Below are 21501 nucleotides of genomic sequence, written 5' to 3'. Positions count from 1 at the left end.
ATCTTGGAAAATAATATATTACAATACCTTATTTTTAGTCTATCTTAGTATTTATGAAACTATGGAAATAACTATTATTGTAGGTTATAAAATGAATGTCATTAAAATATCGCAAAAAAAAAAAAAAGGAAACAAAAAAAGGCGGAAAATTTTTTAACCAGGAAATGACAAGTGTCATTCCAGGTTTCGCCTTTAGTATAGGTTTATTTATAGATAGACTAGGTGTTAAGCCCGTGCAATGCACGGGTTCATTTTAAAAATTTGAGTCAATTTTTTTTTTTTTTTTTTAAATTTCCATACTTTATATTTTATAAAATTCTCCTTTGATTACTACCCTCTAATTTTTTAAAACTCTATTATGAAACGATTGAAGGGAGTAAAATTAACAATCAAATACTATACTACTTATTTTGTATATACTATATGTAGATGGTATCCAATTATTCCTTATTGAAGACACTAAGGGCCGGTTCAGATTTACTTATTTTCAGGTTAGTTCATTTCAGTTCCAATCAGTTTAGTTCAGCTCCAATTAAGTTCAGTTCAACTCCTAATTTCCTTCTCTCATAAAATATTCGTTTCAGCTCAGTTTAGCTCCAATCAATTCAGTTCAGTTTAGCTCCGATTAGTTCAGTAAATGTAAAAAAAAAAAAAGGAAGAAAGAAAGTAAAACTCTTACTCGTGGCTGCCTGACATTCACAAATATTCCAATATAGAGGTGAGTTAAGATTATATGACATACTTCTAGCTCACTTAGTAGCTAGGTGGGATAGTAATGGTTGTAAGGAATACGTTTGTTTGGGTCCTTTTTCGCAAAGTTTAACAATTTTGGCGGAGCTTGATTTAATTTAATAATATCCCGTCCGATTTTTCTCAAAAAAAAAAAATATATGACATACTTGTATTATTATAATTATTATATTTTTGAAAAGTATATTTGACTATCTAAATTGTTAAATTTATTAAAATTATAAAGATGATTAAAATTTATCATTTCAATTAATTAATACAGAGTAATATAAATTTAGGTTACTCATGAAAACTCTATAAGGTGCTAAGATCGCTTACATAGGTTTTATTTTTTTATTTTTTTATTTTTTACTTTTTTTTTTTTTGTGAAGCTTACATAGGTATTTAAAATAGTCTTTATCACCACTATAATTAAACGTGAATACAATTACAAAGTATAGTGTATTCATTTTATATTTCATAGCTATCATTTTTTTTTGGTATCTAATTCTAAAAAAATTAATGAATATTGTTTCAAAATTATAACAATTGTTTTTTTTTTTAAATTAATAAATATCGTTTCAATGTTTATGGAAGATGGCACGATTCTTAAAAATAAAATAAATAATTATTTTATTACCTTTTACTATAATTCTTAGGTCGACAATGTTGAAAGAGTTTATTAGGTAATAATTATTTATTTAATAGTAATAGATTAGGTAATAATAATCAAAGAAATAGCTAAATAAATAAATAAATAATAAATAATAAATAACAACATAGTTTAAAAAGCAACAAATACTATTCCATTCAAAAAAAATACGAAAATGATACTTATGAAGTTTAAATATCCTTTCGCCCCATTAAACTTGTTTGATCTTTATATAAGAAGTTTTGATCGTGAAATTAAGCCTGCAATACATATACATATATAAATGGTTAGTAAATTCAATAGCATTTTATTTTAAAAGTTAAATATCTAGCAACAAATATCTGAAAGAGTATATACCTTCACTTTTTTAAATGGGTTGTTGGTGGATTCGTTGTCATTTTCCTTATAATTATCAGTTTCATCATGAGAACGTTTTCCATCTTCCTTAACTATATGACTTGTATCATTTTCTTTCATTATTGCATCTTCCTTGTCCTTTCTAAAGAATAATAAAATAATTATATTTTTAAGAATTTTTTTTCAAAACTTTAAATGAAAAACATATGTTAAGAACACTTGTTTCAATAATTTTCATCAAAACTTACCTTAAGTACACTTGTTTCAATAATTTTCGTCACAGTGAATGTTTGTCGTGAAACAGCCGAGAAACTTGTACTTTGATTTTCCAATCATTTTTGCTCGAATTTAATTCTCTGATCAAATTAAGGGTCTGTTCACATTTACTGAATTGATCAGCTGAACTGAACTGAACTGATTGGAGCCGAACTGAACTGAATTAAGCTGAAATGAATATTTTATGAGAGGGAAATTAAAAGCTGAACTGAACTGATTGGAGCTAAACTGAAATTAAGTAAATGTGAACAGGCCCTAAATCTGTTGGAAAAAATAGCACATAAAATCATAAGCGAATAATCATAAAGTATTTCAAATAAAATCACGATGTAAGTAACAATTATATAATGTAAGTAACAATTATACATTCCTACCTTATAAAAAGTAGAAAATAGCTCTTAGGAATAGTGTGCTACCAAATATACCCTAAAAAATATGTAAAATATTGTGTACAAAAATGTATATTTACTTTTTTACCCTCATTAATATGCTTACTCTCATTAATATATTTAATTATTTTTTTTTCTCATTAAACATACCATCAATTAATACAAAGTTTTTTTTAAAAAAATAAAATAATTATAATGTTCTGTACTTCATATGTTATTATTATTATTTAAAAAGGAAAAAAAATTGTATGTACGGAGACTTTGTTTATTACCACGAGATGATTTATTTTTACTCCTTTGTGGTTGCTCTTCTTATTTACAATTTTGTTGTCCTTTAATTACAAACATTGTTAAGGTTTATTAGCTTTTTAATTGTACATTATTTGATGGCACGCACATAAACAACGTGGAATTTAAATGACATTCATATTAACTAATGATATTTGAGCAGATGTTATCAAGAGGTATAAATAACTTTAAAATCCTAAAATCGAGGGACATCGATGATAGAAAAAAAAATGTATTAAAAATGGATAGAATTTAAGAGGAAAAATATAACTAAGTGGCTATTACTTTAGTATTAGATATACATATAGATATTAGATGGTCGTAGAACATTGAACTTACATTATTAAGTTTAATGCTACAACGAACATTTCACATATTATTACTCTGTATGATCAAGCTCAAAAAAAAAATTCGTTTGAAGAAAAATACATTAAGTATTATTGAATCATGAAAATCAATTAAGACTTCTAAACTAGCGTAAGATATGAAGGGATGCAAATCAATTAAATATTATTTAATAATAATTTTGAAGTAACACTGCTAAACTTTTGAGAGTTTTAAAAAATAATTGCATTAAAGATTTTGTTGGCTTTTTTATACTTCTACAAAACCACTATATAGGCACATAAACCAAATAGTATGAGTAAAATTATGAATTACCCAACCATTTATTATATGATTTAAATTTGACACAAATTACTAACACGAAATTGTTTGAAGTTTGTTGTTTTGCATTATACGTCAATTTATAATAGTAGGGTATTACCTTAAGATTATGAAATATTTTTAATTTTTTATTATTAAAATCTATCTTTTAAGCTTATACAATAAATTTGTCATTATCTATTATCTTTTATACTATTATATTTTTATTATATAATAATTAAGAAAAATTATTAGATTAAAAAAAACGAAAAAAGCTTCAATAATAATCCAACTGGGTGAACCCAAAAAATGGGTATTAAAAAGACTAAGCTAGGAAAATAATAATTAAAGAAAATTAAAGAAAAAGAAAATAAAAGAACGAACTAACTAAAAAGGAAAATAAAAAGAAAATCAGAAAAAGGTAAATAAAAGGAAAAAGAAATTGAAAAAGAAAAGAAACGGCAACAGAAATAAAAAGTAAATAAAAAGAAAAAGAAAATTAAAATTAAAGAAAAGGATATAAAGATCCCCAAAGTCAGACCCCCCTTTTTTTTTTTTTTTGAACGGGTCAGACCCCCTTTCTTCTTCACATTTTCGTTGCTCCTCAATTGGGAAATAATCCTACGCATCTTATCAACAACCAACGATCATAGCTATCTTTACTTAAAACTATATGTAGTAATTTCTTAATATTTTTTGTTTTTATTTTCTATTCTATTATTTTAACATTAATTTAAGGTAAAATATTTTGTTAAGTTTTAAATTATTCTTATTCAAATTTTAATATAAATCCTAATGTAAAAGATAATATAAAAGATAATTTTTTTTTTCATAACTTAAATCTTAAATTACTATTTTTTGTTTTCAATTCTCAAATTTCATTTGTTAATTTTTTCTTAAATGGCGACTAAAAATTAAAATTCTAAATTAATATATAAATCTAATTTTTCATTGGTCGAAATATTATTTTTGCTTATGTGGCGTGCGATGCACGAATTTTTATATACATTTTGTATATAAATATTTTTTTTGGTTATCTCTTAATTTTTTTCTTGCATTATAAATTTTAAAATTTTGTATGAAAGTATCATATCATCAAATATTTATATAAAACCATTAACATCAAATGATAATTTATATTTTTTTAAATATCAAAATATAATGTTTAGTTTTTTAAATAATATAAATCCTAATATCTAAAGATAATTTTTAGTTTTGTAACAAATAAAAATGATAAAATTTAGTGTTCTTAAATAATTAAAATCCTAATAAATTACTATTCGTCGTTTTTACCTACGTGGCAAAAATTTAAAATTTCATTCGTCACTTTTGTTTAGGCGGCGAGTGATTTTTTTAATTCTAAAATAAAATAGAAATCTAATTTTTAATTGGTCGAAAATATACCTTTTCTTATGTGGCGCTCCCAATGCTCTCCAAAAATACCTACTAAAATAAAATAGAAATCTAATTTTTAATTGGTCGAAAATATACCTTTTCTTATGTGGCGCTCCCAATACTCTCCAAAAATGCCTACTTTATTTATGTATATTAGATTAACTTCCTAAAATTTTTTATCATATACATGTATTTTTATATAAAAAAAATACGTAGTATTGATAAAGTAATTTTATTTTAATGAAGCAAAATTATCATAATCATATACTTCTTATGTTTATCGTACATAAGGTAGTTTTATTTTAGTATAGCAAATTTACGTTCATACTTATTATTATGTTTATCATAAATAAGGTAATTTAATTTTAATTTTTTACTTCGAATTTTTTATTTGTCTAAATATTTTATAATGTAATTCAATTTTAGTTTTTTACTAATAATTTATTATTGGTTGAAATATTTTATAAAAATATTTTATCCGTCTAATTATCTTAGGTGGAAAATGAATTATTTAATTCAAAATTAAAATATATTTCTAATTTTTGATTGGTCGAAATAATACTTTTATAAGGTAATTTAATTTTAGCTTTTTACTTCTAATTTTTTATTTGTCGAAATATTTTACAAGGTAATTCAATTTTAGTTTTTTACTACTAATTTTTAATTGGTCAAAATATTTTATAAAAATATCTTATTTGTCTTATTATCTTAGGTGGAAAATGAATAATTTAATTCAAAATTAAAATAGATTTCTAATTTTTGATTGGTCGAAATAATACTTTTTTTTTAATGTGGCACTCTCAATGCTCCCGAAAAATGCCTACTGTTTTTTTTTTAAATAATTTTTTTTTTGTATTAATGTGCTAAAATTTGTTATATTTTAGATAAAATTCTTAATATTAAAAAATAATATATAATATATGATTAATTTAAACTTTAAAATTTTTTTTGCCAATTTTGCCTATGTGGCATTTGCATTATTCAATTCTAAAAGAAAATTATTTAATTGGCTACAACAAATATTTATAATCGTACATGGAGCGCTAAGAAAATTAAATCTTACGTGGCTCTCTAAAAACTCGGGAAAAAACTCCCCTTTATATATATACACTAGGTTAAGTCCCGTGCCATGCATGGTCATAATTAAATTTTGTAACAAATAAGTAATAAATAATGGTGTTAATTCAACGATAATTTATCCAAAAAATTATTTGTAACAAAATAACTTGAATTTTAATTAGTTTATACCAATACTAAATACGTAAAGGTTATTGAATTGGATTATATATATAAATAAATAAAGTTATAGAAACTTAGAAGCTATAAGGTTTTATATAAGAAAAGTAAAATATTAGCTTAGGTTAGTACCCATATATGAACTCATATACATTTTTCCTTAAATTGTTGACACACTTTGATCGACATAATATAAAGTTTAGTTGAGTTCATTTTACTTTAGGATAATTTGTATTCAATAACCAACTTTTTAAATCCATCTTTAGTTATAGTCACATAAATGTTTAGAATAATTAATTAATTTTTCAATATATGTTGTATATGAAGTATACTATAACAAACTTATTTTACATGTTACGTATAATTTTAAGATTAAATGATTGATACAAAGTATGCTACCAAAATGATATTTCTTTTCTAATTCAAATAAATTTTATTATCAAATTATAAAAGTTAGAGAAAAAAATTGATATTGATAATATTATAATAATTTTGGAAAAGAATATATTCCAATAAATTATTTTTAATCTATGTTAGTATTTTTGTAACTAAAAGTTTCCAAGTATATAGAATATATGTAAAATATTTAATTGAATATAATTGGATTAAATATATTATAAAAAAAAACTAAGAAGGAAAGGAAAAAAAAGGCGGAAAAATTGTTAATCAGGAAATGACAAGTGTCATTTCTGATTTCGCCTTTAGTAAGGTTTATTGATTGATTAGATTGCCTACGAGGCTACGACTAGATGTATATGATAAGTCTATAATTAAGGTTATGATAATATATGATCTTTGATAATTTAAGTTAATTACGGAGTAATGACTTACCATAAATAAGGTGAATATAATTTATCTACCTTTTATTTATAATTATAATTTTAGTATATTTCAACATATAGTTACATACTTACATATATACTTTACATATTACAATTAGAATATACTTATTAGAATATATGAAAATATATTTTGATCTTGTAAATATAATATGAGATTACTTCGTTAAAATGTACCTGTTAGAGTATATGAGAATATTAATTGTATATATTTTAATCTTACATGACTAATTAGCTAAATTTAAGGTATTAGAGCAAATTTATACACTTACACAAAGTTTCATATACGGCTGTGCGGCCAACCATATATATATATATATATATATATATTATTTTTTCTTCTCTCTCTTCTTTCTCTCTCCTCTTTTCTTCTTCCATCTTCTACAACATTTTTCTTTTTCCCCCAAATTTATTTCTCTCTCCTATCTTCTTCTTCCATCTTCTACAACATTTTCCTTTTCCCCCCAATTTTATTCCTCTCTCCTCTTTTTTCTTTAAACTTCATTAATGGTGTCATCTTCTTAGCCCAAATTTCTTCAAACTTCATTAATGGTTTACTTTTGGAAATTTATGTTCTACGAATTTTATGTTGAATTCAAGCTTATTTGCTGAAAATTTTGATTATATAACTTGTAAGATGTTAAATTTTATTACTTAATTTTTTGTTTAATTGAAGAACGAAAAATAAATTGTTTTCGTGTATAGTGGTGGTTTCGTGGGTGGGTAGTGGTGGTTTCATGGATGGGGTGGTGGTGGTTTCGTGGTTCTGGGTTCTAGATCTGGTTTCGTTTGTGGTTTAGGTTGGTAGTGGTTCGTTGGTGGTAGTTTTTTTGTTAGTGGTGGGTAAGGGGTTACTAGATCCAGTCAGGGGTTAATTGGGGTTACTAGGTCGGTTAGGGGTTACTTAGGGTTACTAGGTCAGGGGTTACTTGGGGTTACTAGCAAGGGCGAAGGGACCGGGGGGGGGGGGGCTGGTAGAGGCCCGGCCTCCCCGGCCCAGATTTGCGGCCCTTTATTATCAACTCTTGCCCCCCCTTAAAATATTATATGTAGCGTTGAAGACACATAAATTACAACAAATAAAGTTTGTCACATTGGTTAGGTATTATATATATATATATATATATATATATATATATATATATATATATATATATATATATATATATATATATATATATATATATTAATTTTATTAGAATTTATATCCTTCATTTATGCGCGTAAATATATAAATTATTTGTTATCTTAATTTTATTAGAATTTATATCCTTCATTTATGCACGTATATATATAAATTATTTGTTATCTTAATTTTATTAGAATTTATATCCTTCATTTATGCGCGTATATATATATTATTGTTATCTTAATTTTATTAGAATTTATATCCTTCATTTATGCGCGTATATATATATTATTGTTATCTTAATTTTATTAGAATTTATATCCTTCATTTATGCGCGTATATATATATTATTGTTATCTTAATTTTATTAGAATTTATATCTTTCATTTATGCGCGTATATATATACTAGTTTTGTACCCCGGCGATGCCCGGGTTGTTTATTGAATTTTAAGATAAATTTATAGTTCGAGTTAACTCATGACCAGACCTAACATGTCTATATAGTAATAAAATTCTATTAGATTGTGAAGTATATATGTTATTTTAACCGATTAGTTATATTATAAATGAATGATTTGCGCTTTGAACTACTTAATTCGTTCCAAAAAATATTATGATACAAAAAAATAAATTTATATGATAATTTTTTAGAATTATAATCTAATAATTTTTTTGAATAAAATTATAATTTAATTTGTACATTTGAAATATTGGTATTTTTATCGAAAATAAAACTCTAAACCAACAATTTTATCCTAAAATTCTATCTTATGAAATCTATTTAAATCTATCCAACGTGGGATGACACTTGGCGAAAAATTGGAACGCCAAGTGTAGCTGCATTGTGACTTGGCTTAAAGTTTAGCTTTATATATTAGTTATTATATGATTATTGTTATCTTAATTTTCTTATTATACTAATTAATTTGCTATTAAAAATATACAATTACCAAAAGAGGAAGGAAGTTTATAATCCACAATAAAAAAAGCTATAAGGTTGACCGACTACAGTTTATTATTTGTCTTTTGCTTTACAAAAGTAGAATTGTACGATTGTTTACCTTAATTACCTATTTTAATAAAAGAAAGAATAATCTTATTAAGGTAATGATTGTTATTTTTAATTACCTATTTTAATAAAAGAAAGAATAATCTTATTAAGGTAATGATTGTTATTTTTAATTACCTATTTTAATAAAAGAAAGAATAATCTTATTACGGTAGTGATTGTTTTTTATATTTTTTCTTATCTCTATGTACTTTGTTCAGAGATAAGGTTGTTATCTCTATATACCTTGTCTCTATATATACTTTGTTCAGTGTAATTCAAATATATAATCATTGAAAATTATTTTCTTTATATTCTACCCATAATTAAAACCCTAGAGTACTTGTGTTATTTTCTTCTCGAGTTTTAACGTGGTATATGTATTAGATAGGTGATATGATGATTTTCAGATGGGCAATGTTGTTGGTACTTTTAATGATTGATCAAGGTACGTGCAACAGTTCTGGCATGAGTAGCACATCAACAAAGTTGCATAATTTTGTCATTCACAGTTCATACCGGAGATTTTTGCTCTCTAATGGCCTTGCTCTCACTCCTCCCATGGGGTAAGCTCTCACTTTCTTTTTGTCCCTTCCCTATACTTATTACCCTGCTCTACTACTTGTAATAGTAGACTAGTAGTACTCCGTATTTCGTAGTTGCAAAGCTCATCAGGCCAGGGGGCCAATAATTAGATCATATTAATAGTGATTTCTTCGGAGTCTCCAAATTAAAGGTGTAATTTCTAATATCATGATTCATGAGTCAAATTAATATGTCTAGGCTTACAACCATTTTCTTATTGTTTGTTGTTCAGATGGAATAGTTGGAATCGCTTTGGCTGCAATGTCACAGAAAAGATTGTCAAAGAAACTGGTAAGATTTGCAATTTGGAATAGGATAATAAAAGATTCTTTTGTATTTCTAAAAAAAAAAAAAATTCATGTATGGTTTTTTTGTTCTCTTTGCTAAGATTCACGCACTACACTTTCTCAAAAATAAATAAATAAATAAATCACATACTACCTTTATAGGTTTTTATTTTTTTTTTATTTTTTTTATATGAATATATTATTTTGTATATATGATCTTTAATAGTTTCAAAGTTCATCCATGGTGAAATCAATACAAAACTTATAATAGTAATAATATAATAATAAATACGAAGTAAATAGGGTTTTTCTAAGCTATGCGTAGTCAAGTTTCTAAGGTCGGTGTACCCATGCCTTTTTAAATTTCTAGGTTGTGCCCTCAACTCACTACCATTAATGAATGGTATGGGAGTCTTGTTTAGAAAAATGACAGTAGTACATACTTTTTCTATGCACTAGTATAACTTGAGATTTCTTTTGTGACTAAATAGATCCAGACATGCTTGAGGTGGGGAATGGAGGGATGTCCAAACACGAATACATAGTCCACTTTAGCATTTGGGCCATTTCCAAGGTGAAGTTCAGTTCTCATCCCATCTTATTTAATTTAGAAAAATGTTGTCATAAAGTCTTATACGAAAAGAGACACTGCAGGCACCACTACTTATTGGGTGTGATGTAAGAAATATGACAAAGGAAACAATGGAAATCATTGGTAATAAAGAAGTCATAGCAGTAAACCAAGGTAAACATGATGTTCATGACTTGCATTAGTTGAATGACACCTCACACTATTTGGTAACATCATAATTTTATGTACAGATCCTCTTGGTATTCAAGCAAAAAAGGTCAGGATGGAAGGTGATTTGGAGGTAAGAAATCTTGTTACACCTTGAGATGTTTTCTTAATTATATAGATGATGGTAAGAAATTTTTATCTCCATGTGACAGGTATGGTCAGGGCCTCTGACCAATTACAGGGTCGCGCTACTTTTAGTGAATAGAGGTTGGTTTCGTACTTCTATAACAGCTCACTGGGATGATATTGGCATTCCCGTCGGCAGCATTGTAGAAGCTAGGGATATTTGGGAGGTATAACATATTTAACCCTATGTATTTTGTATTCTGCAATTTTTATTTATTATAATTAATTCTTTTTTTAATTGGTGATGCAGCATAAAACTCTTAAGCAGAAGTTTGTGCAGAACCTGACAGCAACCATCGACTCTCATGCAAGCAGGATGTATGTATTGAAACCAGTTGCCTGAGTTCCTAACAGGGCCGTAGCAAGGGGAGGGCAGCTGGGGCTACCCTGGGCCCCTTGTTAAAAAGCTCATCTTCAATACAGAATACAATACAACGCCCCAGAAAAATATACTTCGTACTAAATAATACTATGATTTTTTTTTTTTTAAAAAAAACAAGAAGTGTGTAATATACAACACTACAATAGTACCTTAGAATTTCAAAATATCAAATGACATTTTTGGGTTATTTCTTCCCTAATTTTTTTGCCCAAATTATTCACTTCCTAAGTGAATTTGATTAACAAAAAATAAATATATCATTAATTTTAATTGTATCCTCGTTATTGGTAATTTTATTTTTCAAAATGTATCTCATTACAATTTTCAATTAGTTAAATTCCTTTCTCAATTCAATTGAAGATGAAAACTAAAATATACGATCCTTTTTCAACGGGAATTTATCTAATTATATATAATTCTCTTTGCATACCCTACTTTGTTTTTTTGAACGGTGCATACATGACTTTATTCATCAAGTTCTCTTATTTGTATTAAAATTATATTTTTTTACTGTATAAATACTTTTATTCAAATATACAAAATTTTGGGGGAAAAAAATCTAATTGATTGGTTGGATACTTGGTTTGCGGGAATGTAATTTCAATGTTTTATGAAATTTGATTTTTTAAAGATTATTAATCATAATAAAATATGTATTTTCGTTTTGCATACCCAATTTTTTAAAATTTTATACAGTATACTCTAAGATAGTTATTAATAAAGGATATTTAAGAATCTATTTTTTCCTTCTGAAAATAGTTTACTTAACTAGCTTATCATTTTAATTTTACTTATCTTTTGTAAGTTAGTTACATAGATATAAGTCATCAATTTGAATGCTGTCTTTTTTGTGGATCTCAAATTCCATTCACCAGTCACCACTTATAGAAGGATGTATTATTTGTATACTACCTTCGTTTTATGTGCAATTTTGAGGTATTATTTGTGAGATAAAATATTTAAAAATTACACATAACATTTAACGGAGGTAGTATTTTATCATCTTAGGAAAACACCATGCACATACGTAATTATTCAGCGTGCAAAAGGCAAGTGAAGCATCTCTTACGGATATTTTGTTTTTATTATCGCCCAGAACATTAATAAAATCCAAGGAAATAAATAGAAATTTCATTTTATACTAAAAATAATGCTGCTGCCAGGTTTCACATACTGCTGCTGCCTCATTATAGTTACCTTCCTGATACCATAACATTATAATCAAAAACACTCAATAGCGTGGGCAACTTGTTGAGTCCTGAATTCGGCCTTAACTTTTGAAAAAGAAGCCTACTTTTTTTATGGGTAGAAAAGAAATGGCCAAGAAAGATAACCCCTCATTGTACTGCACGTTCTCCTCAATGACCTCCCCCGCCTAATTCATGACAAAAACACTTGTAAATCAGTGTTATTAGTGTTTATATTTTGATCATTTTTTAACTTTTTATGATTTTCAAGTGTAAATTTAATGCTTATAGGTAGCCCTAAGGGCTATGTGTAACATTTTCCTTTTATAATTGGTTTGTCATTTTTACTATTTGGCTATTTGCATGTCTGGAGGATTAGTGGAGAGAAGAAACAAGAAAGTGAGCATCTTAAAAGAGTCAAAAGCATCCCCTTGCTTAGTATCACAAACTATAGGCCTATAGCACAACGCTTACCTGGCGTTTGGACAAAACTGTTGAAGGTAAAGGCTGTTGCTTTACATCCCCAAACCATTCAGGTTGCCCATCACCATGCCGTCTCAGCCAGTTACGAAACGCCAAAACAAACCGATCTGACTGTGTTGGTGTGAAAGTAATTTTTGTGTATTGTGCATTAATATCTTCAGAGTCATCTGTTGTTTTAGAATGAAAATATTTTTCTTGACCCTGAAGCACAATCATATCTCCATCATACACTTTGTTTGACGTCCAATGTTCATGCCATCTTGGAACCACCTGAAACCATCAGAAGCAATAACAAATAAGAACAAATGTATTATAAAGCACAAATGATGTTCCTTGAGCTCCAGTCCTTCACGAGGATAGTGCTAAATATTCCTGCAGACAGTTTATCACTCATATAGTCATATGGAAAGCTTGTATATAAGAGAAAAGGAAACAGATAATGATTAATTTGTACAGAAGGGAAAGGTGAAAAGATATGCTAATTATTAGCATATATTATGTCTTCACCCTTCCTTCTCTATCCTGAATCATTTATAGCATGTGTCTAAATATCGCAGCAAGAGAGGGAAAGAAGTTCAGACAATTAAAGACATCATCTCGGGAGAATAAGAAAAGAAACACAAAATTTGCATATCTTCAAATATATGACAGAGGATGGCATCATCTTTTCAACAGTACGAATTTCAAGCTCTCACCTGCCACCAAGAAGGACCCGGCACTGTCTACTGGAAAAAGTTACGAGCACTGCAAACAATTGAACGTGTCTTGCCAGGTGCCATAGGTATGTTGAAGGAACATATCCATATTGTCCACTTCTGGTCACCTACAATAGGAAGCTTTGCATCTGTCTCTATCCTGAGCCAAGAAAAAGAAAATCATCACCTTTGTGGAAACAACTAGTTCAATAAATCATCTTATATCAATCAAAGCCTTAATCCCATAAGTGGGGTAGGCTACATGAACCAAATTTGATTATTCCGTATAGTCATTGACATAAATCTTCCTCCTCCATCATCTTATAGTCCAACAAAAAATATCATTCTTTAGGAAGAGGGAATTGAATAAAGCCCTTTTTGAAGCATGCTACAAGACTGTAAAACATCCCATAAATTTGTAATGAAAACAGAACCAACATAACAGAAACTATCCACTTAAACATTAGAAATGGGTTTTCTGCCAGGCTATTATGCATAATTAGCTTAAAACATAACAGACAATCTCGGACTTACTTATTCATATAGTAACAAGGTGAAATAAATTCAGCACTTATTTTTGGGTTGTCATCGTTGGCTCCAGCAAAGCCCCAAGGACCACTGGATTCAACCTTGAATGGCAAAGGCTTGGCCCTGTCCCTCCTTCCTGTAACCTGGATTTGTGAAAAAAAGCATATAGGGATGGAGTCAGCTACAGCAAAGAGTATTCAGCTCTTAAGGACCATCTTTATAATGAGGTTCCTTATACACAGAAATTCAATGCCTACGTTGCCTATGAATATAACACGTCCTACAGAGTCTCCAATAATTAAAGCAAAAGATAAATCAACTTCCAGCACGCCATGCTATTATATGAGGATCGAGTGAATAAGTTATGGAAGGTATGCAGTAAGTAAAAGCACTTTTAGAGTTATATTGCATTCAACTGATAAAAGCTGCCATAGAGTTTCATTTCAAAGAAGGGATTCACTGGGTTATGACAGGTATTCCATTACTTGCATAAGATGAGTGTTTACACTAGAGTAGTCACCCAATTAGCATGTCAGCATTCAAATGGCCAGTTACTATTTTAACAACAACAAAAAAAAATCAATTATGCCTTTTAATAGGCTTTAAAGCTTTGAGAAATGACTTGATATTGGTAATTTAACACATAGCAGGGCTAAAGCATACTTATTGTCACTTAGTGAAATTTAGAAGCTCAAGTCTTATTGAGATAACTTTTAAACTAACGAATTTTAAATATTTCAAGATATACTTTTGTGGTTTTATCTTTGGAATCTCATTTTAGTTTGATATCAATTCAACCTAAAGAGAAGAAGCTTAGTGGCAAATTGCTTTGATCAAATGGCAACCAAAACTTCTAAACTGGGTACACCCTTAGTCAGGAACCTTAGTCTAAAATACATGAAAGCCAAATTATATAGTATCACCTAAGACCTAACTACCAAGTACTAATTAATTATATATTCAATATAAAATACATGAAAGCCAAAGCATAATCATTATATTATCACCAACTAATTCACATTTCTAAGAGTTTAGGATAAGTTACCTAGGAGGTTGAGTTACACTAGCTCTTTCCCACCCATTCTCATCAGGCCAAACAAAGAGCAAGTCTTGAGACACCATAGTTCGAAACCTTGTGGCACAGGCTCTAGGCGATTTCACGGCCCGAGCTTTCGGTCCCTCTGATCGGGCTTAGGGGATCCGAGTACACGACCCACACCCATTAAAAGACCAACCATGATAAGAGCATTGTAAATCCCCATTTTCATCTATCCTCTCTTCCTAACAAATCATCCAAATCATCACAACATAATATACAATTATCAAATTAATTCCACCAAAATCAACCAAATTCCACCAAATGAAAGTGACGGTACCAATGAAAAGAACTTGGCATAATTTGGAGTTTTAGACTAACCATTTTTGTTTCTTTCACTTTGGCATGTTAAGCGTGGCGTACCACTAGCAACTAGCCCGACCTGCCTCTTAGAAAAAGAAAGCAATAATACATGATTTCCACTCCAAATTGTTGGTCCCCTTAATGATACACTAATCATTTCCCAATTCTCCTTCATCCCTATCCTATACTCACCACAACAGGCACCGTACCGAACTATAGTTCATCAAATTACCATTAGCCTGCTGCATTTATTTTATCAAACAGATGGGACAACTCTAAATAATGCGCAAGTATACAGTGGAACTCAACGACTTTAGCACCTGGGAACTTGAAAAGGGATTTAGAGAAGAAGACATTATGGCAGGAGGTCTCCATTAATTTTTTTTAATTAATGTATCATCTTCAACTACACAACTCCATGCTTTATTTTGTTCACTCTGTTTGTGAGTTTATCCTAATTTTTTTGGGTTTTTCCCAATTTTCTGGGATATTGATTCTCATCTGGATAATAATTTTATTTTTAGGGTTTTATAATAATAATAATAATTGAGAAGGTGATTTGGATTTATATGACTTTAAAGTTCGTCATCAACTCTATGATCAAAACATCATCGCAAGTTGCGAATGTCTCTAGCTACTTGAAAGATGCAAAACATTGAAAATCACTGCTTGCTAGGGTTGTGCAAAACTATCCGAAAAATCGAAAACCCGAAAAACCGAACCGTAACCGAACCGAAAAATTGGGTACCCGAACCGTTTAAAGAAAATGGGTCGGGTAACCGAACTGATAAGAATTTAACGGTTCGGGTAACGGGTACCCGTTAACACTGTTTCGGGTACCCGAATGTCCCGAAAATATTTTTTTTGAAATCTCAAATGAAAAATGTCAGTTTTTTTTAGAAAAAAAGAAACAGAAAATAAAGAACAAAAAAGTGAAAACCCTAAACTTCGTTCTTTTCTCATTTCTCAGTCATTCACTTCACTCAGCCTCCATCCCCCTCACTCTCCTCCTCTTCTCTAATGTCTCTGCCTCTGGTTCTCTAATCTCCATTCTCCATTCACTCCTTCATCTCCTCCATTGAAGCAGCTTTGAGCTTTCACTCCTTCATCTCCTCCATTGAAGCGGCTCTGAGCTTTCACTCCATCATCTCCTAATGTCCTCAGGTAATTAACTAATTATCCCTTTGCCAGATCTAATTATTTGCAATGAATTGATTAAATTCAATTAAACTTAAACTCTTGTTTTAATTTCACAGATCGCAGATTCAATTTAGGGCTCTGCGTACTTCGACTTCTCCATTGAAGCGGCTTCTGAGCTATACGCCTATACTCCTTCATCTCCTCCATTGAAGCGTACTTCGACTTCTCCATTGAAGCGGCTCTGAGCTTTCACTCCTTCATCTCCTACATTGAAGCGGCTCTGAGCTTTCACTCCTTCATCTCCTCCATTGAAGCGTACTTCGGCTCTCCATTGAAGCGGCTTTTGAGCTTTCACTGTTGAGGTAATTTACATTTTATAGTATCTGACTATCTGTGGTTTTTTCAGATTTGTAATTGTTTTTTTTCCTGATTTTTTATTGTGGTACTATTAATTTTTTTTTTTGTTTTTTTTGGGAGGAATGGTACTTATTATGGTTTTCAGAATTGAGGTTTTTTTTTTATTATTTTTTGTCAAGTTGTGTCTGTTAGATTTAGATGAGTGAGTAAGGTGAGATTTCTGTTTTTGATGTGGAAATAAGGTTGTTGAGAAAAAACAAGGATTCAGAGTGATGTTGTTGTGTGATGTTGCTAAGCATCTATAGTTGCTGTGTACTAATGTTGTTGAGCATCTATAGTGTCGTGTGATGGCTTCCTGTGTGTTGAGCATCTATAGAGTTGTACATGATAATCATGTAGTCCAATATGATTTATTGTAACATGAGTTAATTACAAGCATTTTAAGAAAACGTTTTAAGATTTATTGTAGTCCAATATGATAATCATGTAGTCCAATATGATTTATCTAGTTGCTTCTACTCAGGTTAATCTGTCAATGTATGGTTTAACAGAATTGAGTAATATTCGTCAGCTGGAATTTGGTTTAACAGTAACTTGTGTGGTTGTGTACATCATCTTTTGGACTCATTTTTAGTAATACTTGCCTAAGGTACTGCAAGGCTCACAGAGTGATTATATGGTGTAGTTGTACCAATAGTTTTTTTTATTTCACTTGCTTGTCTGAGATTTTATGATTGTGTATTTGTGTGACGTGGAAAAGTTTTTGTCCTGCTTGTTTCTAATAGACATATGTCCTAGATGTTCACCCTTTCAACCTTCATATAGCTATGACTCATTCTTGTTATTTGTGTATACATGATTGAACTTATTTGTTTTTTTTTTCATTTGTAGGAGTGTATGGAATCTGGAAGTAGTGGGGATATGGAAGACTCATCGGCTACAAGTCAAGCTCCTCCAATTCCAAGTCCTCCTCCCGAGCCTTGGGAGTATGACCCTTGTCCAATGACGGAAAATAATGACCCCTTTGACCAGCAAAATCAATCAAACCAACCTCTGAACCTGCTGATGATGCTGCCCCCTTAAGTGAAACTTCAAAAAAATCTAGAAAAAGGCGCTCTCCTCATTGGGAGCATTTTATAAAGAATGATGGAGAAAACAAGGATGAATGTATCTATTGTCATACATTCATTGGTTGTGCATCACTTCAAGGTACCTCCGGCATGAAGAACCACATAAAGCGGTGTAAGGAATACCCCCCAAACATTGATCAAAATCAGCAACTATTGTCCCTTAGTCAACAAACTCTTGATGGGAATCTCGTGGATCAAAAAAAAGGTAGACTTGAGCTGTGGAAATTCAATCAAGAAGATAGTAGGAGAGCTCTGGCAAAGATGGTGATCATGGATGAAATGTCTTTTAGAATGGTAGAGCATGAAGGTTTTCGCAACTTTATGAAGGTGACGCAACCTTTTTCATTATTCCTTCTCGATGGACAGTGACTAGAGATTGTTTTAGGATTTATTTGGATGAGAAAAAAAGTTTGAAAAGTTTTTTTAGTAAGTGCACTTCACGTATAAGTCTCACCACTGATACTTGGACTTCTTGCCAAAATATGAATTACATGTGTTTAACCGCTCACTTTATTGACCAAAATTGGAAATTGCATAAAAAAATAATTAACTTTTGTATAATTGCTGGTCATTCTGGTGAAACAATTGGTAAATCTTTCCAAAAGTGTCTACTTGAATGGGGTATTTCTAGAGTAATGACTGTCACTGTAGATAATGCAAGTTCAAATGATGTTGGCATTCAATATTTGAAAAGAAGGTTTGAAAGTTGGAAGACATTAGTTTTGGGTGGTCGGTTTTTACACATGAGATGTTGTGCTCACATATTAAGTTTAACCATTAAAGAAGGATTGAAAGAAAGTGATGTGTCAATAAAAAGAATTCGTTGTGCTGTTAGGTATGTAAGATCATCGGGTGCTAGATTGCAAAAGTTCATGAGTTGTGTTAAACAAGAAAAGTTGGAGTCAAAACGTTTTCTTTGTTTAGATGTGGATACTAGGTGGAATTCACTTTTTTAATGCTGGAAGGTGCTTTGGCATATCGTAGGGCTTTTGATTTGCTTGAATGTTCATATGGTGGTAAATTTAGGTATGAGTACTTAAGACAGGCGGGGTGCCTGAACCTAGTGATTGGGATCGTGTTGCCTCTTTTCTTCCTTTACTTAAAATATTCTATGATGCTACTCTACGAGTTTCCGGCTCGTTGTATATCACCTCTAATGTGTATTTACAAGAAATTGTTGGGATTAGTGTGTTAATCAAGAAAAAAATGTTGAGTAATGATGCGGGGGTGAGTTTAATGGCTAGTGGAATGAAGAAAAAGCATGACAAGTATTGGGAAAATGTTGATAATGTGAATCTCTTGTTGTATATTGCTGTCATTCTTGATCCTAGGCGGAAAATGGGATATACTAAATGGGCAATTAATCAACAATATGATTCTGAAAAAGCTAAGTACTTGTGTGATAAAGTGATGCAAACTCTGAATGACATGTATGAACTTTATATTTCTGAAAACCCTCCAAATGAGTCTATTCTCCCTAAAACTTCTGATTTTTCGGAGGAAGTAGAAGATATGGATTCTGATGTAGATGTTGCGGAATTAGAGTTTGAAAGGCAGATGGGTTCATGTGTTGGAGTACAAGGGAAAAATGAGTTGGCCAAGTATTTAGAAGATGATAGAGAAGTTAATCCCGCCGGAAAAAGCTTTGATTGTTTGGGGTGGTGGAAAAAATATGGTGAAAGGTATCCAACAATAGCTCTCATGGCTAGAGATGTACTTGCCATTCCCGTATCAACAGTCGCTTCCGAATCAGCTTTTAGCACCGGTGGTCGAGTGCTTGATTCATTTCGCAGCTCACTCTCAACTAAGATGGTTGAAGCCTTGATTTGTGCACAAGATTGGTTATGTATATCTCAAGGTCCTCTTATACTTGAGGAGAGAGTTGAAGATATGGAAAAAATTGAATCAGGTAACATTTAAATATTTTCTCTTTTTTTTTTAATCTCATTATCTTGTTAATTATTCATTAACTTTTTTTTATTTTTTATTTTTTAAGAAATGTTACCTCTTGGTGAGGAACACTCTCTCTTTGTTGATGATGATTAATTGATTAGAGGCAGCAACTTATAATCATGAAGGTTGGTGGTGATTGTATTGAAGGCCGGAAGTCATTGAAGGCTTGGAGTATTTTATGAAATATGATTACTATGGACTGTTTTTGTTTTAAAACTATAAACTATGGACTTTTTTTTTGTTATGTATTGGTTTATTATTGTTAACTATGGACTTTTTTTTTAAAAAAAGAAACAGTATGTTTGTATCAAGTATTTGTTCATTTGTAATCGGGTTGAGTGCTGTGTTATATGTGTATTCAGGTTTAAATATCAGCCTATTAGGCTGTTATTTGTTAAAAAAAAATCATAGTACTAATAACAATAATTAATACTAGAAAAACAGGTGGAAGTTTGGACAAAAATATTATTAAGCAGGTGGGTACAAGGAAGAGTTCAGGCAGCCAAGTAGGAGAGGTGAGGAGGCAGCAGCCTCAAGGACAGGGACAGGTAGGTTGCCAAAGCGGAAGACAGCGATAGTTGTAATTATTTTTGTTATTTGTGTATTTAAGTTCAATTGTTATAGTTAAAAAAATAGGAAGTAAAAAAAAAAACTAGTAAAAACTAAAAAGCATCTAAAAACGAATTGCAAAGCAGGTTTTAAATAAATAAAAAGACCCCAAAAAAAAAATCAGCTTATTGGTTCGGTTCAGATATTTGGTTCGGGTACCCGTATTTTCGGGTATCCGAATTTACGGGTACCCGAACCTTATCGGAACGGTTTCGGGAATCGGTTTTAGCCTTAACGGTTATCGGGTACCCGAACCAATAACGTTATCGGAACGGGTACCCGTCCCATGCACTCCCCTACTGCTCGCGTCATGTTTGAAGCGGTAGAGTGTGAGGTATGCCCGATATGCAATTTAGTTATGATTTTGATATTGAATTTTACTTATTAGGCGGCCATTAGTATAGGTTTTATAGGAACACATACTTACTTTTTAGTTTTCATTGTATGACTGAGTGGTATAATCGGATGATGTTATTGTTTTAGTCCTGGTCAAAGGATCAATTGTATATTTGTTTTTTTTTTTTTTTGTTTTGTTTTGTTTTTTTAATTTTACGTCAGTGTAGATATCATGGATTTTAGGAATAATTAATCTGCACGTTGTATAGACTTTGTTTGCCTTTTTGAATTAAAGTTAAAAATATTGATAAATAGTGTAGATACCCAATTTTTTTAAGAAAGTACACATAAAAAAGTTATATTATTTATTATTTATACAAATATTTTAATTTTAGTTTTATAAGTATGAATTATTTAATGTAAAAGTAATAAGATTTTACTACTAGTAAGCTAAACCATTAAGTTTTAGTCTAAATTATAATTCCCTTTTTAAGTATATTGGCCCAAAGTTGATTCCTATT

At 29.9% G+C, this 21501-nt stretch overlaps 1 protein-coding gene, 1 long non-coding RNA gene and 1 pseudogene across 2 annotated transcripts; 2 read left to right on the top strand and 1 right to left on the bottom strand.

The window, feature by feature from the left end:
• Window positions 1-9220: 9220 nt before the first annotated feature.
• LOC110730743 (alpha-galactosidase 1-like) lies at window positions 9221-11490 on the top strand. The gene is made up of 7 exons (XM_021910571.1): window positions 9221-9550; window positions 9802-9860; window positions 10348-10430; window positions 10511-10601; window positions 10679-10728; window positions 10808-10948; window positions 11032-11490. The coding sequence occupies exons 1-7, from the start codon at window positions 9381-9383 to the stop codon at window positions 11122-11124; spliced, it is 687 nt and encodes a 228-aa protein (XP_021766263.1). The 5' UTR covers window positions 9221-9380; the 3' UTR covers window positions 11125-11490.
• A 1235-nt stretch (window positions 11491-12725) lies between these two features.
• LOC110730774 lies at window positions 12726-16506 on the bottom strand (annotated as a pseudogene).
• Window positions 16507-16588: 82 nt separating this feature from the next.
• LOC110730876 lies at window positions 16589-18277 on the top strand. The gene is made up of 3 exons (XR_002513167.1): window positions 16589-16619; window positions 16712-16957; window positions 17844-18277. It is a non-coding gene; the product is annotated as an uncharacterized LOC110730876 (long non-coding RNA).
• The last annotated feature ends 3224 nt before the right edge of the window (window positions 18278-21501 follow it).

The sequence above is a fragment of the Chenopodium quinoa genome, unplaced genomic scaffold, assembly GCF_001683475.1.
Source record: "Chenopodium quinoa cultivar QQ74 unplaced genomic scaffold, ASM168347v1, whole genome shotgun sequence".
In the NCBI taxonomy this organism is placed as follows: domain Eukaryota; kingdom Viridiplantae; phylum Streptophyta; class Magnoliopsida; order Caryophyllales; family Amaranthaceae; genus Chenopodium; species Chenopodium quinoa.
This window is presented reverse-complemented; position numbering and strand designations above follow the sequence as displayed.

What these genes read in the sequence shown, in the direction of transcription:
- LOC110730743 (XM_021910571.1), top strand. Translation starts at nt 9,381, where the DNA reads ATGATGATTTTCAGATGGGCAATGTTGTTGGTACTTTTAATGATTGAT. An exon ending in GGATGGAAGGTGATTTGGAG is followed by an intron (nt 10,729 to 10,807) that starts GTAAGAAATCTT and finishes TCCATGTGACAG; the next exon opens with GTATGGTCAGGGCCTCTGAC. An exon ending in AAGCTAGGGATATTTGGGAG is followed by an intron (nt 10,949 to 11,031) that starts GTATAACATATT and finishes TTGGTGATGCAG; the next exon opens with CATAAAACTCTTAAGCAGAA.